Consider the following 17,177-nt stretch of genomic DNA (forward strand, 5'->3'; position numbering starts at 1 on the left):
AGCTTTGCCCTAAGTCGTTTCAATTGCATGTTCGCGGCTGTTTTTAATCGCGCTCTGTAGAGGAAGAATGCCGCTACTGTTGCCCCTGAAGGGCTCTAAGAGTCCTTCCGGAACGCAGAACAGCACCGCAGTATTTACTGATTGTAGAACACTGTTAACACTGTCTATTTTCACTTATCAAATTAACACATTGTTATATTTATTTCAGTTGTTTACGACTACATGGTGACGAGGCCAGACATAGACGGAAGACCTGTTGAAAATTACAGGGGGTTTGCTGAAGCCACCAATCTGTTGGACTCCGGCCATGTTGACGTCGTCTTGTGTGCGCGGAACGGTTCTGAGTGTCGGCTAAAGGCCAGCGTAAGATCATCACAGACGACATCAAGATCGTACGACGTCAGTGTCTGCTTCGAGGGAGGAGACCTCCAGAATGTGTCGTGCACATGCACAGCAGCTTTGGGAGAGACGTGTTCTCATGTCGGAGCACTGCTACTGAAGGTAGTTGACGCGACAGGCAGAGGGATGACCGGAAGTGCCTGCACTGATGCAAAATGCACTTGGAATGCATCAACCAAACAGAATGTGACACCGGAGACTGTTGAAAAGGTGTATGGTCACAAAACCAAAGTGTCGAACGTGGTCAAGTTTTCCCCTCACTCAGATCTGCAGCAACACTTCCGTGGTACAGCGCTAAACATGGGAAAGCTAGAAAGAACACTTCTTTTCGCTGTGGTGAACCCTTCAGACGTGACACCACGTCAGCTTGGAGCAGCAAACGGTATGTGATAAGGGCATGCATTGTTTCGTCAGCACATATGTTTCAATTACACAGATATTTGACAGGAATATGTGCACAGGATTAAAGTAACATGTTTACTAGGTGTGTGCAAATATTCAAAATCCGAATTTGGATTGAATTATGGTTGACCCAAGAATATGATACGATTTTCAGTTTCGTAGTACTTGAGTTTTCAAATGGTTTGACACATCGGACGCTGCTAGGCAAAATCCGAGTTTATTTAAGAACGCACTCTGTGTGGTGACCTAGTCTTTGCAAGCCTTGGCTGGATATAAATCAAGCCTGCATTGAAGTCTTGACCAGCTATCTATTCAGGTAAAAAGTAGTTTGCTTGTTTGTTTTATCGGACGAAGCGGACTTCTTCGAGCTCCTTCGAAGTGCTCGACGAAAACCTGCAAACCGTGTAGGTCGCCATTTTTAATTCAAATACCTTGCATCACTTACTACCAGCTGTTTGAGCTGGTCCATAATAGGACAGTTACTGAAACATGATTCGCTACAGTAAATGAATGTGCTTCGTCATCTCGTCCGCTAACCCATCGTTTCTCGCTGTGTCTATAGACCGACACACGGCGTGGCTCTGTTTTCCAACACGGCTGGAAAGCCGCGCATGCGCAGAAGCTATGTGGGCAGAAGTGGCCAGGCTCCGTGTTTTTGCCATTGCATTGTGTGGCATGCGATCATTGTTGACTTTGTACGGACGCTTCTAGATTTATTTGTGCGTCATTTTTCCTGCCAACATATGTCGTATAATATGCCCCACTATTTGAGCTCACTACCCGAGCCTGAAAGGCAGCGGTATAGAGTCAGCCTGTGCATGGACGGCGTTGCCTGATTCGTGAGCCATTATCAAGATCTGCTGGAGGTCGACGTGAAGTTGCAGCCACCGACGTCGATGGCTCACGTCTTCGTTTATTTAATTTTTTTTTTTCGCTAAATCAGTTTACGGTTGACGCGGTGCAGGTGTACAGGTCTCTAGGTAATTCCAGCCGCTTTCTGCACTGCCGGCCGTATCAGCACGGTGGATCAGCAGACTGTAGGTCAGCGGAGCGTATTTATTAATTGATTAAGTACATACAGCGTCCTTCGAGTCAAGGTATGGTATTTTGCTTACCCTCATGACCACAAGGCACGACAAGCGGTAACTCTTTTTTCTTATTGCCGCTCATCTCCTTCTGCTTGGTAGCACGGGCGTAGTGAGCCACCGACGAGCACTTGGCCGGTGCTTTGTGCGGGAAAACCGTGGCAACAAAGTCCGGGTGGTCTCAATCAGACGACGGTTTCCCTGCACATAAGCAAGCCTCGGGACGGAGATTGAAATGGAAGCCACCCTTGCCTTCAAGAAAGTGCTTGCCGCACAAACGGTCATCCTCGCAAGGCGACCATTCTTTTCGATCCACGGATATCACCCAACTTCTGCGCCTTTCAGAGCACGCTCGGAACTTGTGGAAACTCGCTCCGCTACTTTTGCTGTACTTTTCGGTGCAATTAACGGCTACACAGCTGAAATGCTATGACACCCTTGCAAAACGTGTGCCCTTCTGCCCTCACCTCCAGGCTCTGACGCGATCATAGTGCCACCGCAGCTTCGTGAGGTCAAGCCCGCGTGTCGGTCTATACCCTGTTGCAGGTTAGGAAAAGCAGGACAACTCCTCCCGCGAAGCCCTCCAGTTTTGCCACTTTACCAGAGCAAACTCTGGGGAGGAGGCAAAGAAGGACTCACATCCTCGCCAGTGTGGAGGGCTTAACAGGAGGAGCCCGTTCTGCTTTTCTTAAAGGGCAAGTCCGCTCAATTTAAAAAATTTTGGGTTGATGAGTGATTTCCCATTAAAAATCCCTAGTAAAAGAAACTACGTCATTTGCTTCACAAAAAAGTGGACACGAGCAGAAATCGAAACCGAAACTTCGATTACGTCCGGCATCATTGGCCTCGGGTCACCAAGAAAATGGCTATCACGTGGTACAAGATGTCACATGATCCTTTGCGCAACGTCGAGTGCGATTGGGGCGGGCGTGTGCCAGGCGCAAGTGTCGTCTGCACCACACTCTTCACCACGTTTTCGTGTCTACGACATTCGACGACGTCTGCACAACTGCGGCGCTAGTCTGCGCACATGGTGTCGGTAATGTGGACGAAACTCCGAGACAATAATCACAAACGGTGAGACGACGACGGCGGTTGTGAAGCGGGAGACTGTAGGACGATGGTGGATGGCCATGGTCCCACCAAACCGTTGTTTGGGAGCTGTTGCTTTTGCCATTTCCTTAATGATTGTGTCCACCGAATGCTTCCGGCAGCATGAGTTTTCTCGCTAGACTTTCATGGTGTAGTGCCTGCAGCTGATGTGGGGATCTGTTCATGCTGTGCCAAGAGAACAAGGAAGGAGGCCGTGTCAAAATTAAATCATTGTTGTGCTGGTTATGAGACAATGTTGTCCTTGTCCCCTTATATCAAGGTTTTTTGTACTACACTCTAAAAAAGCCCGTGCGTCTACTTTCCTGCACAAGACTCTGAGAGCCAATCACCACAGCTTAGGGAGGCAGCTCAGCGAATGACGATACCGAAACGCATGTTTAGACCAAAAAACGCTGTCCAAGTTGTGACATTAGGCAATGCAAAACGTCAGGCTTGCATTGCTTAATGTCACAACTCGGACTGCGTTTTTTGGTCTAAACATGTGTTTCGGCATCTTCATTCGCTGAGTTGCCTCCCTAAGTTGCGGTGATTGGTCCTCCGAGTGTTGTGCGGGAAAGTAGACGCACGGGCTTCTTCTAAAGTGTATGATTGGTCACCAGCTTGCCTGCGTCTCCACTCTAATTTCTTTGTTATTGGCATCATTATCAATGTTCGTGAAACACAGATGCATGGCGAGTGGCTCCATAGATGACAGAACTCAATAGGTTTGACCGAGGACATATATGGCCCTCATAAGCCCGTGCTTATCATGCACTAAATTGACTTGTATTGAATAGTTTATGAAAACACTGTGAGCTAATGAAGGAATCCTACCACTTCCTCTTCCAGATACCAGTCCTCCACGGCCTGCATCTGCTCCCATATTAACGGACCTCCTGAGGACAACAGACAAGGATGATTTCGACAGCTTCGTTGATGACCTCAGAGAAATATTCACAGATGATATAATTGATAGCGTGGAGAAGAGTACTCGAGCGCAGTCATCCTCTCGCGACTGGTACTTGCACAGGAGAGCCAGAGTGACAAGCACAGTGTGCCACTCCTTTAAAACAAGAGCTAAGGACATAGACGATGAGCCAAGGCCGCATGGCATGAGAGGCCTTCTTAGTGCTATTTCGTGCATGAGCACCGTTCAGACCCCAGCCATGAAAGAAGGGAAGGACAAGGAACCAAAGGCCATTGCCCTCTACATGTCGCTCTTGACAGCTGATGGACACTGCCCTGTGCTTGAGAAGAGGGGATTTGTTATTTGGAAGGATTTTCCAGTGATGGGGTGCTCACCAGATGGTGTTGTGAGTTTTGACTGTGAGTGTTGTACGGAAAAACTAGTTCTGCTCGAGGTTAAGTGTCCGGCCAACCTAAAAAACTCATTTTCTGGGTGTCGACCAAAACCACTGTATATGACGCAGGTCCAGGTGGCAATGGGTATTTTAAACATTTCATCATGCGACTTTTTTGTTTACAGATCATTAACCGAGTGGAGACAAGTGACTGTTGAGTTCGATCCAAAGTACTTCAACACATGTGTCCATTCTGTACACAAATTGTACTCGGAATACCTCTTTCTTTCCCTTCGAAGCGACTTGCAATCTATGGGCCGACCTTTCACTGCTTAAGCATACTCATGTTGAGCATTACCTAGATTTATGACTTTTTATCGATATGTTGCTGTTGAATCTTCTCTTTATTTGCTTTCGGGGTCTACTGCTTATCGAGGTGTCGTCCTGTGGCAAGGAGGGGTGTAGTGTGGGTATTGATATCGCTGACCTGCAATAAGGCAGAGCTAGCCTCCTTTTTAGGCGGGCCTTGGTGAGCTTGGTGAACGCCGAGAGTAAGAAACGGTCACTGGCCCTCTTTGGTCCAAAGTGTGATGTCGTCAGCATAGATGGTTAAACCTAGGACTTCTCTTCATCTGAGTATTGCAGGTAGCCTGGCATTAACCATGTTGAACAAGGTGAGGATATGGCTGCCCATGTGGTACACCTCGACCATTTGCTGTGCCTGGACCCAACGTCGGTCCCACCCTTACTACGAACGTGTTTTTTTGGACAAATTGTTCCCGTGAAATTACTTGTAAGCCTTGTCAGCTGTGGCACCCATCCAGGGACATGTCTGCCATTAGGAATGTTTATGCTACGTCACCTTTCAACCTGTTCTTTCTCCCTTGCACTTCCTTCATCTGCATTTTAGTGCAGTCAGCATGCGAAATGTGACAGATGAAATGTGCTCATCCTTGTAAATGCAAATAAAAGTATACCTGATTTGCATTTGTATATAGTATTCCTGTAGACTCATCTGGTTTTATTTAGCAATATAAAAGCAATACACCGTTTCAACAATGCTAAAAATAAACACTGTCTGCCAATTTTCTTAAATAAAGCACAATTGTAAGTGAGCCCGCCTAGCTTTCAAAGCAGCTTTGCAGCACGTGCAGATATCAAGCAGCCTCTTTCGAATACGAGATGATGTATTTCAAAGCCATAAAACAAATGCTAAAGGAAAGTGGGCAATAATGAGCTTACAAAGCACATCTGAACTGCTTTATTAGACGAAATCTTTTCTCAGAATAAAAGTGAAGATATATACATATATACACAAAACAGGGGAAACATTTTGCAAAATATGTCTTTTCAGCTGCACCCACACTTTGGGAAGCACTGGCATATTGTCCAAAAACAGTACACAATAAATGCATCGAAGGCTCCAAGGATGAGACCATAGCTTGGAGACTGCACCTATTTCACAAGTACCCATGTGATTAAGGCATTACTGGATGCCATGGCTTATGCATTGTATCGTTAATGTGTGCTCTCTTTAGAACATAGTGCAACATGCTTAAAGGGCAACTCTGCTCAAGCTGATCCACTGAAAAAAACAGATTACTTCAATGGTGTCAGTTAAAGTTGTTGTTGTTCCTCCCGGTGGTGTGGGAGGCAGGTTCCGCTCCGAAGGTCCGGAGCGTGGTGACACGAACGTCGCTGAGTGACGGGTCGACTCACTGATTGAATAGAACTATGTGCATTTATTTACACTCTAGTTACAAGTCCCAACTTGGGAAACCATCCTTCCTCGTCTAAAGTTTCGACCCCCGTCCCCAATTTCTCTCCATCAAATCCCAAGTCCGAATCCCTCAAAATCCTCTCCGCGCTCTTTTTGTAGGCCCGTGGGGGCCTCCTTTCCCCTCGGGAACCGACCAATCTCTTCGAATTCTGCCACTCACACGTGGTACACTGTTCTCCAATGGTCGACGAGCTGTCATCCTGTCGCCCCAACTGCCAAACCTAAATTCCTTGTAGTGTTGTTCTCTGCAAATTTCCCAGTCTGACTGGCGCCAACCGCTAAATTATTGCATCCGGCAAAAAGGACAATTTTACACTAAGCGGCAAAACCCTCTGCATACACGCACATTCGGTTATAAGCCACAAGCATCTTCCAACGCGGGCTCTTTCGGTCCGGGTCCAAGCAGACTCCCGAAACCCGAGACGCTTCTTAACGACCGCGGGGGACGGCTCCCGCATTCCAACCGCTCTGGCCCCGCCGACACAAACATAGAAAGCTTAAAAAAAAGAAATGCCGACTGAACTCTGGAAAGTTCTAACAAAAGAAAACACGTTCATAAATAAGCATGATTTCTATATACCTAAATAAATGCATAGTTCTATTCAATCAGTGAGTCGACTTGTCACTCAGCGACGTTCGTGTCGCCACGCTCCAGACCTTCGGAGCGGAACCTGCCTCCCACACCACCGGGAGGAACAACAACAACTTTAACTGTGTCCTAAAGGCCAGTATTAAAATATGCAATTATGTGCAACAGAACTAAACTTGTGTGCCTCTTGAGCCCTGGCAGCTGCTCAATGCCATAGCTGTCGCGGCACTACAGTTGCAGTTACAACTACCTCAACAAGTAAAACATTTTTTGCCTCAAATATAATTTACGCAAGATGAGAAAGCCACAGTTGCTGATGAAAAATTGCCGATTACCAGGACATGTATCAAATCAAACAGAGTTGCCCTTTATCATGTTTCACTCATCTGTTTCTGCACCCTGTGGCTCCTTAATCAGAGCAGGCTGCAGGTTGCAGAGCCCAGCAACAGTAACAAGAATGTCGTCAATTTTGTTTTGCTTTGCTAAATATGACGAGGGCACATGGTTCAGTATGCGAAAGCATTTCATCCGACGGATTGACCTTTCCACATGTATTCGCAACTTGGCCAGTCTACGAGACACCACCACGTCGCGTGCTGCCAGCTGCTTCCCCTTCGTGAATGAGGGCAGAGCGAGTTCTACCCCGATCGGCAGAATGTCGGTGATGGTAAAACCCCTGTCTGCCAGGACTTCGTCTCCATACTCCAGATAGTCGAGGAGTCCGGAGTTGGCCGTTATGTAGCGGTCACTGGCGCGCCCACCGTAGGCCTTAGAAATAAACATAACAAATCCATTCGGTGCCACTGCGTGGAGCACCTTGACGGTGTTATGGCTCTTATAAAAGCGAAACATCTTTCCCCTCCTCAGGAGGTTCTGTGGCCTGTCTGAAAAAATTTCAAAACAGTCAATGATGCACGTCGTGCGAGGCATATCCCTAAAAACATCAGGCAGTGACATTCTGATTGTCTCAGTGGACAACCAAAACATCAGGTATTTCCTGGTAAGCTGTGCCAGGTGTGGGATCCAAAACGAAAAAATACGGCTGACGGAAGCAGTGGAAATCTGAAAACGAAATGCCAAGTCTGCAATTAGCAACCCCATGCGAAGCCGCATCAATGTCAGCAGAATCTGGTCCTCAACAGACATGACAAATGAGGCTTTAGCGAGAGATGTCGCCAGTGTCACATACTCATAAAAAACAGGCTTCGATAACCCAGTAAAAAAGCGAAACTGGCTATCGGGGATCGCCTCGTGCATTGTTGAAGTCGCTTGACTGGCCCCTTCCGTGACTTTCGGTGGCATGGCCACAACTGTCGAGTTGTAGCTATGATCAGGGGCAGTTTTCTCATACTGTACTCCTTGCTCTTTAGTTTTTTTCTTCTTACAGTCGCACCCGCAGTTGGAGCACACGGTCTCTGTGTGGCGAAGCACGCTGTAGGTCAGCGATGATGCAGCAGGGTTGGGGTCTGTGGCAATGCTTGCGTCCTCCGGGTCAGCTGGCAGTTGTGTATCAGGGGGCACAATGCCATCTTGGTTCACTGCGAGACTGGACGAAGGTCCTGCAGTGGGTTGAGTGCCTTGAGATGGATAATTCACCTTCCTCCTGCCCTTGTGCAGCACCCTCTGGACAGAAAATTACAGACAGTCAGAAAAACACACATTTATTGCTGCATGACACAACACCAGGTAGTTTGGTGGAGAATGTTATGCCTACCTTGTTTTCCTTTCCAAGGTGTTGAGTTGGATAGGGGTTCATAAGAGTTGGCCTTCCATCGGGGAAGTGGATGGAGCAGACCTGAAACAAAAATAAACAAACTGATTACAGATGCACATGAGAGGCAATGCTTGCATTTAGTCAATCTTTATTTTTTCCTTCAATAAAAATAGTGAATACATGTTCCATCTGCAACAATCCTCCTAAAATCATTCAGGTATCCATTTAGTGGTTTGAAATCCCAACTGAATATACAGGATTCAAATGTAAAGCACGAGTTGTGAAAGCTGCAATCCGTGTGAATAGTGCTACATTGCCTTGGACCTCCAGGCATACCTCGGCAAACCTCACTCATGAGGGCCCTCACTCTCCCTCACTCATTCTCATCTTCACAGGTGAGGTGAGGGTGAGTGAGTTTCTTAACCAGGAAAATTCATGAGTGAGGGCCGTGGGGGCGGTGAGTGTCGTGAGGGCCATGAGTGCGTAAGGGGCGTGAGGGCTATGAGGGCGGTAAATGCGTGAGGGGTGTGAGGGCCATGAGTGGCGTGAGGGCAGTGAGTGAGTGAGTGGCATGAGGACCATGAGTGTGCGAGGGCAGTGTGTGAGGGGTATGAGGGTGTGAGGGGCGTGAGGCCACTTTCAGACGGAGCAACTTGTTGTTCCCTAGCTTTCCCTAGATCGATACAAATTGCTGAGATCGGGTCCGGCTCGCAACAAGCGAGCAACTCAGAGCAATTTGAAGACGTCTGAAGCGGCTGCATCCTATCAGGGACGCAATATTTTCACGTGACACTGCGTGTTGGTGACGATGTCAACAAAAGACTTGGTTCTGGTTTGAAAGGCAATCGTTTTTGGAACTAAACTGTTGCAGAAAGATGTATTAGTATTCTCAACAAGATTTAAATGCATAAAAACATGTTTGTAGCGTGTAATTGTGTGTCTAAATAGTGCAAGAAAAATAAAATTTCATGGTGATGATGGCAAATTGCAGCAATTGGTTGCTGCGTATAAACGCGGGCGGCCCGTGTTGCGACGTCAAGTTTCTGGGCGAAATTGCCCCGTCTGAAGCAGGCCTCAGTGGCGTGAGGGCGGTGAGTGCATGCGGCCCATAAGGGCGTGAGGGCCGTGAGGGCGGCAAGGGGCGTGAGGAGAATGAGGGCGTGAGGGGAATGAGGGCGGTGAGTGCGTGGAGGGGTATGAGTGCGCGAGGGCGGTGAGTGGCGTGAGGGGTAGAGTGCGTGAGGGCGGTGAGGGGCGTGAGTGGAATGAGTGTGTGAGGGTGGTGAGTGCGTGAGGACGGTGAGTGGGTGGGGGGTATGAGGCCGGTGAGTAGCGTGAGGGCCGTGAGGGCCTTGAGGGTGACTGCAAGGATGAGGGTGAGTGAGGGGCTGAAGCTGAGTGTAGCTGCGAGGGTGAGGGTGATTGAGGGCAACCTAAAATGCCGATCTCTGCCTCCAGGTGGGTAGGAAAGTATGAAGACATCATTGCTGCAATGGGTTAGTTTAGCGTCGCACAAAGTTATATGAGCATGTTTGCATGAAATGCAGTGTCGGTGAGGTGATTACATTGTTTGAGTCAATTTAAAGCACATTTTGAAGCAATAAAAACTTTCTGAAAAACAAACATTTCACTTTCATTTATTTCGATGAGAATCAAATACATCATGTGTTGATACTGTACACTTCTTTGCCTTCCCACTTGTGTGCAGCTACTTGTAGTATGCAGTGCAAAGGACAATTAAACTAGAAAGGTCGATTAATTATGGTCATTAATGACATTTTACATGTAGAATTTGATGGGTACGTAAAATCAGCATGCGTTTGGCAAATATGCCTTAAAAAAGAAACAGCTGATCAAATTAAAATTACTCCCAAGCTTTCACCTACCTGCAAAGTTAGCCTAGTTTTTTTTTTTAAATATTTTGGTGACTTTCTCAAACAGTGGGGGCCAACCTACTAAAGCATCCTTTATTAAATCTCGAATTTAAAAACAAAACACGACATGATGCAGGCCATATCAGCATTCGCCAAAGTATGCTTTTGTTTCCCATACCGACGCGCGCTTGTGCCCATCATCCCGCTCTGGAGGAGTTTTCCCTCACGAGACTACCCTGCTCGAAGCGAGATGCGCTGAACCGCGATGTCTACCCCGCGAGCACGGCGAGCACCGCCGGTGCAGGTCCTCTGCAATGACGCCAACGAGAAAGGAAAAAAAAAAAGAAAATGAGCGAGTGATCAAGTGTTCGTGCTAAGGCAGACAAGCAGCGTCTTACGTGCTGCAATAATCTTTACAAATGCGCGTAAAGCACGTACTAGACTAGGCATAGCGTCCGCGATCACGCGACGCAGCAGGTACCGGCGGTACCGGCGGAGTTCGCGGCGTAGACATTGCCGGTTCTGCGCATCTCGCTTCGAGCAGGGCACATTGTCCGCGATCACGCGACGCAGCCGTACTCTCGATGTAACGGTACTTACCACAGCGCTTTTCCCAGGATTAAAGTTTTTTCTCTCCATGTTCGCCAACCACTGTCGACGGCGTTCTTCGTCCTTTACGCTGGGGAACCGGTGTAGCGAAAATGGCACCAAACACGGACAGTCCATGTGCGCTAGCGGGGCATGTTTGGTGCACACAGCATGATTCCACACACTCATATCTCCACTGCAGTTTTTGCAGCCTACAACTGAGCAGGTTTTGCCCGCCGGCCGCTGTTTACGCGTTCCATCGCCGTCCCCCATCGCAAGCTAACGGCCGCAAACGATGTGTTCTGTAGCAGGCGCGATCAGATCTGAAGGGCAGCTATGGCGGCCTGGTTCAGCGCCCGCTGGTGGCGGCTCGAGTAACTGACTGCTGTAAAGCGTCTATAAGCACGAAAACAGGACGAAAACTGTTACTCTTCTCTGGTGGCTATCGGAGCGCTCTTTGAATGATGTCACGTGCAAGCCATGTATGTAGTCAATGCCAAAGGCGGTGGTGTTGGCTATGAAACGGCCTGGTTCTTTTATAAATGCTTTTCTGCACTGGTGCAGTTGTTTCTGTGGGAAAACGCAGTTATTCATAAAGGGGAAGTTGGTTTATACCTCGGGAGGGTGTCACAGGGTGCAGCGTAAAGCCACTCTCACACTGCGTATACATCCCACAAGACACGGTCTGCAGAGATAATGACATCTGCAGCTTTGAGCACCTTTGACCGATGGCAGATGACATCTGCGGCTTTGAGCATGTTTGACCGATAGCAGATGACATCTGCGGCTTTGAGCATGCTCGAATAATGCTTGCTTAATAGATATACTATTCTTCGAACATGCTTAAAAACAGTTCTTGAACGATTAGTGTGACGGGACAGTATGAATACAAGGAGAAGAGACGCCTCAGTCGGTGTTTGCAGACAACCTTCTTTATGATGTATTGGAGCAGTGTGTTCGCGGCTTAATGGGAACGAGGGGTGCGCCTGCCTAGCTCCGATCGATGCTCAATGTTAGAGATTGTCTCAAACTTTCGTCGAACCAGAAGTTTCGACTGGATCGGCGAACCTTCCATATTTCGGAAAAATTCGACAATTTTCGACTTCCTTTCAAGTGCTGTACGACTCATGTATAAAATAAAATTAATATATCGGAAAACAAACCTATGGTAATTTTTTATATTTAATGAAATGGTTAATTACGTTTACAGAATATTAAAGCAAACTTATATACAGTTTTTGTTTTAAGTTTACAGATTTGTTTAAAAAGAGCCGTGAAAGTTACACTTAAAGACCGACGACCAGTTCGCTCTTTCCCCTTTTCCCTATCTTCCTCCTCTCCCCCTTCTACCCTGCCCACCGTTGCCTGTTTCCTACTCTACCATGGTGAGGAGGATCTTCTTCCTTACAGAATCTTGAGTTTGGTGGGCGGCTTTTAAGCGGTTTGTGCAGTGGTGTTATACAGCCAGGGGGGACATAATGTGGGATGCTAATATTTGCGATAAGTGGGCTAATTAATTAAAATTCGTTAATTCATGTTTCAATTAATTTTTTAATCTTGCAGCTATTAGTTGGTCATAAGAACACAAGGTTGAAGCTCCTTTGCCTGTTAGACTTCGTTCATTTCAATGGTAGTGAACAACGTAATACTATACGCAACTGACGTGAAAACATACTGGACCTTGCCCTGGTCACCTCGGTTGTTGATATAAGTTTTGCCAAAGCTCTGGTATCTTGGGTGGATAACTATCATGAACCCTTTATTGTATCATTCTTCTTCCCACTTGCCAAGCGCATTTTCCATTCACAATCAGGATTTTCCTACTCCATCGGTGATTGCAAATCCTTTTATCAATATCTTCGGGACTATGACTGGAGTAGTGCTCTAGCTGATCAGCGTGTTAAATCACCAACTTCCACACTTTTGACTATTGTTCAGGAAAGCATGCAATTCTCCATACCAAAGAGGGTGTCTTATAAAAGTGACTATTTCTTATGGTTTTCGAAGAAACTGAGACATTGCTTACGGCGCAAGCTACACTATTATCGCCTCTACAAAAAAGCTTGCAATGTCGATCGGTACACCAGATTAGTCAGTGTCGTGCACAGGCGAAACAATTGTTTAAGCAAGATAAACAACAACATACTGATATCGCCATTGAAAATCATTGAGCGAACAGCCAGAGTCTATGTGAAAGTTTGTCAAAAAGAACATCAAAGAGAATGTTACCACGAACACAGTGCGAGATAATGAGGATTGCGTCTCTGACCCTGTTGATGTAGCTAATATTTTTGCGCGCCATTTTAGTGCTTCTTATGGTACAAATAATGGCCTAACGCCTAGCTCGAGTATAAACTGCCTGAATTTTTTGACTCCTGGTCCAAATATGGAATGTGAAGTCTTAGAGGCAATTAAAAAAATTAAAGCAAAGTTATCTACGGGAGTATATGGAATTCCCAGCTTCATAGTAAAAGGTCATGCTCCACTTCTTTGTCCAGTTTTCGTGCATATATGTAACTGATCACTTACATCTGAAACATTCCCTGCCGCATGGAAGCGCTCTGTAGTGATTCCATTGCACCCCCCCCCCCCTCTTTCCTCTTCCCCCCGTAAAAAGAGAAATACTGCAAGGGGAATATATAAAGAAATACCAGTGCAGGACACGTTGACAAAACGCGCCTGCACTGATGCCAACGTCATTGTAAGTTATCAACTCAAAGCCGCTTGTCAATCATATTGGGGTTGCTCTTCTGTATCGTAATCCCTTTTTATTCTTAGTTGGAGTCTATGGCTTCGCCGCTGTCGGCTTAGCGGAGCAGGAGTGGGGCTCTGGGGTCGAGGACGAGAAGGGGAGGAATAAACAAGCAACGGTGGATAGGGTAGAAAGCGGGAGAAGGGGAACCGAGGGAAAAGTGGAAAGTGCGAAGTGTTCGTCGGACTTTAAGGGCTCCCCAAACCGAAAATTGAAAGCGGAAAGCGTGCACTTTTCCAGCCGAGAAACGGGAAGCGGGAACGCTTCGTTCCGTTTTTTGGTTGGGACATGATTTTGTTGCAGCAAGACGGAGACGTAAGAGAGAGAGAAAGAGAAAGTGTGCGTGACGTCGCATCAATCGTCGGAAAGATGTCACTCATGACCAACCAAAGAGAATGCCTGTTCACCTGTTCTTTCGCGTACATTGCTTGTCTTGACCTCTTTCTTCCTTGATCCGGTTCGAAGTTCCTGTTTGCTGCTTCGCGCCTGCTTTACCTTCATTCCTCCTACGCATGCAGCCAACATTCAGCACTCTTCGAGAGTTCATCTGCTGCGGAGCGCGGCCGATGACGCCCGAGCACAACTAGCACAGCCAAAGCCCTTTACCTCCTCTCCACTTCCCTCGTCCATGTGATTGATTCGACCGAGTGGTTTCGCCACATACGAATTCCAAGGCCCCCTCGGGTGCCCCCCGTCAAAAAATGGGACGAAGCGGAACGCGCCGAGAAAACTCTGCGCTAAACTTGCACCAATTTACGCGTACCTTTCGAAGTGTCAACATTTTATTCGATTCACGCGGCACAGTAAAGAAATCAGGTGATCATTTCGTGGCAAAATATTCTAACATATCATTGGAAAGCTTGGTCAGTTTGAGTTAAGTTGAGTTTGAGTTCATTCAAGATAACCTTCTACAGAATCCACCCTTTTCCCCGGATGTAGCGCCATCTACCAGCAGGCATTGGAACCTGATTGTGACTGGGTTCGAGGGTTTCTTGGGTGAAAAACAAGAGCGCCAGTAGGCTTGATCTCTGCACATTGTAAGGTAAGTTTTCGAGTACGTCGGCTTTCTGTCTTGTTTTTGTTGCTCCACGATCTTTCGGTGACTACTGAGGATGGCCGAAGACATCTCGTTCTCGTTTCATCCCGACTGTTGGATTGAGAAGCGCTCGCAATTCGCTGGCTAATCGCAAGACAAAGCTTGTCGATACCTGCACTACAAGACGGACTGGCTATGACAGGCCGAAAGAGGATGGGTTTTCACGGAAGAGGATTACGTCCTCAACGTTAGGAGGTACACCTCGTATATCTCTGAGATATGCCTTGTCCGTGGCGTCTGCCTTCCGCTGATGAAGAAGGCTGCGTACACGGTATCAATGCGGTTCTCGAGCAGCACCGAGAACGTCATGGGCGACATTGGTACGCTTTCACTTCCTGCCTTTCGTGGACGCGCGACATTTCCACCCGTCGAAGCGATTGAGATTGTCATTGTTTCGTGTCAGCGGACATATTCGGCACAAAGTCTGGTGAAGTTTGTCCAGCGATGGTTTTCCTGTCTAAGAAAGCGGCAATGTAACAATCACGGAAGTTCTAGCGTGCTCTTCTGAAGTGTGATTAAAGTGATTGACCCTTGACGAAATGAGCTCCGCATACAGTGAACAGCTTTATTTTTCCGGGCGCGATAATTCGCAAATTTTGGGAATTTTTCACCAGAGGAATATTTCGCGATTAGGAGTGATTTGCTATAGATTCTTTACTACAGTGGAATATATATATATATATATATATATATATATATATATTGTTACGAAGACGACGACACACATCCTTAGTTTGACGACGGCGTCGACGCTGCGGCTGCGTGGTTGAAGGGTGACACTGATCGGCGACGTCTGGGGTACGGCGAGGGTGATCGGCCGCGGTGTATCGTGAGGTGTTTGTGAATCATTTGCAGAGCGGCGTGCGCCGGAGGAGCGGCTGTCGTCAAAATCTCTGGAATAGGGAGACGGAATGCTAGGCGCATGATAATAGGCGTTATTATCATGGTATTATGGTGTCAAACGCTCGCTGGTAATACCTGTGGATAAAAGGTTGATATCGTTGGCATAGTGCAGTTTTTCCTTATGTGTAATGATGTATGCAGTGTTTTGTTGGCTGCCTGGACCCACACACAAGCATTACTGCTTTCGTGGGCCAGTACGCTATCTTGTGTAAAATATTTATTTTCAGTAAATAAAGTATTAAAGTATTAAAGTATTAAAGTATCAACTCGTCGACGGCAGTAACGGGCGATATGACCGGCTGTGGGACAATAGAAGCACACCGGGCACTGGTCTTCTGTTCTCCAAATGTCGGTACGTCGTTGTTGTCCATAAATTCGTCGTGGGGGAGGGGGTGGTGTAGGAAGGACGTCTGGTAGCGGGGTTGCGTGTCGTACAGCATTGGGCAGCAGGGTGTGGGTGCTGGTGGTGCAGGCACGTACGTAGGGGTAGTAGGAGCGAGTGGTTGGAGAGCAGCTCGTACTTCGGCCTGTACTACCTTCTGTATGGTGTCGTTCCGTTGGTTTGGGGATCCATCTGACGATCGTGGTGTGCCGAAGTACACCAGCAGTTCCTGGCGGATGATTTGCCGAATTAATTGTGGGAGGTCGGACGCCGTTGTAGTCTGTTGAGATACTTCGGGCAGGCGTTCGAAGGGTTCGTTTGTTATTCGGGCGCTCTGCAACTCCTCGTACTTCTTGCACTCTGTAATGAGGTGCTGAACAGTTGGAGGGGATTTTGGAGCTACGATTGAGAATAGCTCGTGTGATAGCCCTTTGAACAAATGCCGGATTTTGTCTTTTTCGGTCATGTTAGTGTCGACGCGCCGACACAGGCGAAGGACGTCCTCAATGTAGGACATGGAGGACTCGGTAGTAGTTTGGTACCTTCGGGCAAGTTTATCTTTCGCCTGTTGTTTGCGGTGTTCAGGTTTGCCAAATACTTCCGCGAAAGCCAATTGGAATCCGTCCCAGGAATTTATCTCTTCTTCGTGATTATCAAACCATTGGAGTGCGGTATCCTTCAAGAAGAAAACCACATTCGCGAGCTTGAGAGTATCGTCCAACCTGTTATGTAGGCTAGCCCGGTCGTAACTTTTTAGCCAGTCGTTGACATCAGCCTCTGGTGCTTCATTGAAAATTGGTGGATCTCGCTGGCGGTTCTTGAAGGGCGGTGCAGCGGGTGGTCGTTGTCCGTTGGCATTGCCCGCCTCGTTCGGCATTGCGTTGTGCGTTGAACGTCCGCTGCGAAGCTCCAGGGCCGATCGCGATAGGACAGGAACCGAGAGGTTGGGAATCGTCTGCACCTCCACCACTTGTGAGGGTGTTTATGAGAGACGTATTTGATGGTATGATGTGGGAAGACCAGAGGCGATCAATGGCGGATCAGCCGAATCGCTCCCAGCTCGTGTGTCCAAGACATGCAGCGCGCGCCCCTATTTCACAAAGATGTGTGTCGTCGTCTTCGTAACAATATATATATCTATATATATATATATATATATATATATATATATATATATATATATATAACGGGCATGGTGGCGGGAGGCCGAAGGCGTGGGT

The 17,177-nt window shown here is 47.4% G+C and overlaps 1 protein-coding gene across 1 annotated transcript; it reads right to left on the bottom strand.

The window, feature by feature from the left end:
• Positions 1 to 7,026: 7,026 nt before the first annotated feature.
• LOC121835274 lies at positions 7,027 to 7,794 on the bottom strand. Its single transcript, XM_042289285.1, has one exon. The coding sequence runs from the start codon at positions 7,792 to 7,794 to the stop codon at positions 7,027 to 7,029; it is 768 nt and encodes a 255-aa protein (XP_042145219.1).
• Between the last annotated feature and the right edge of the window lie 9,383 nt (positions 7,795 to 17,177).

The sequence above is a fragment of the Ixodes scapularis genome, unplaced genomic scaffold (assembly GCF_016920785.2).
Source record: "Ixodes scapularis isolate PalLabHiFi unplaced genomic scaffold, ASM1692078v2 PGA_scaffold12__126_contigs__length_90152505, whole genome shotgun sequence".
Lineage (NCBI taxonomy): Eukaryota > Metazoa > Arthropoda > Arachnida > Ixodida > Ixodidae > Ixodes > Ixodes scapularis.

Bases quoted from the DNA above. Each gene is read 5' to 3' on its own strand.
- LOC121835274 (XM_042289285.1), bottom strand. From the start codon at position 7,794: ATGTCTGTTGAGGACCAGATTCTGCTGACATTGATGCGGCTTCGCATG.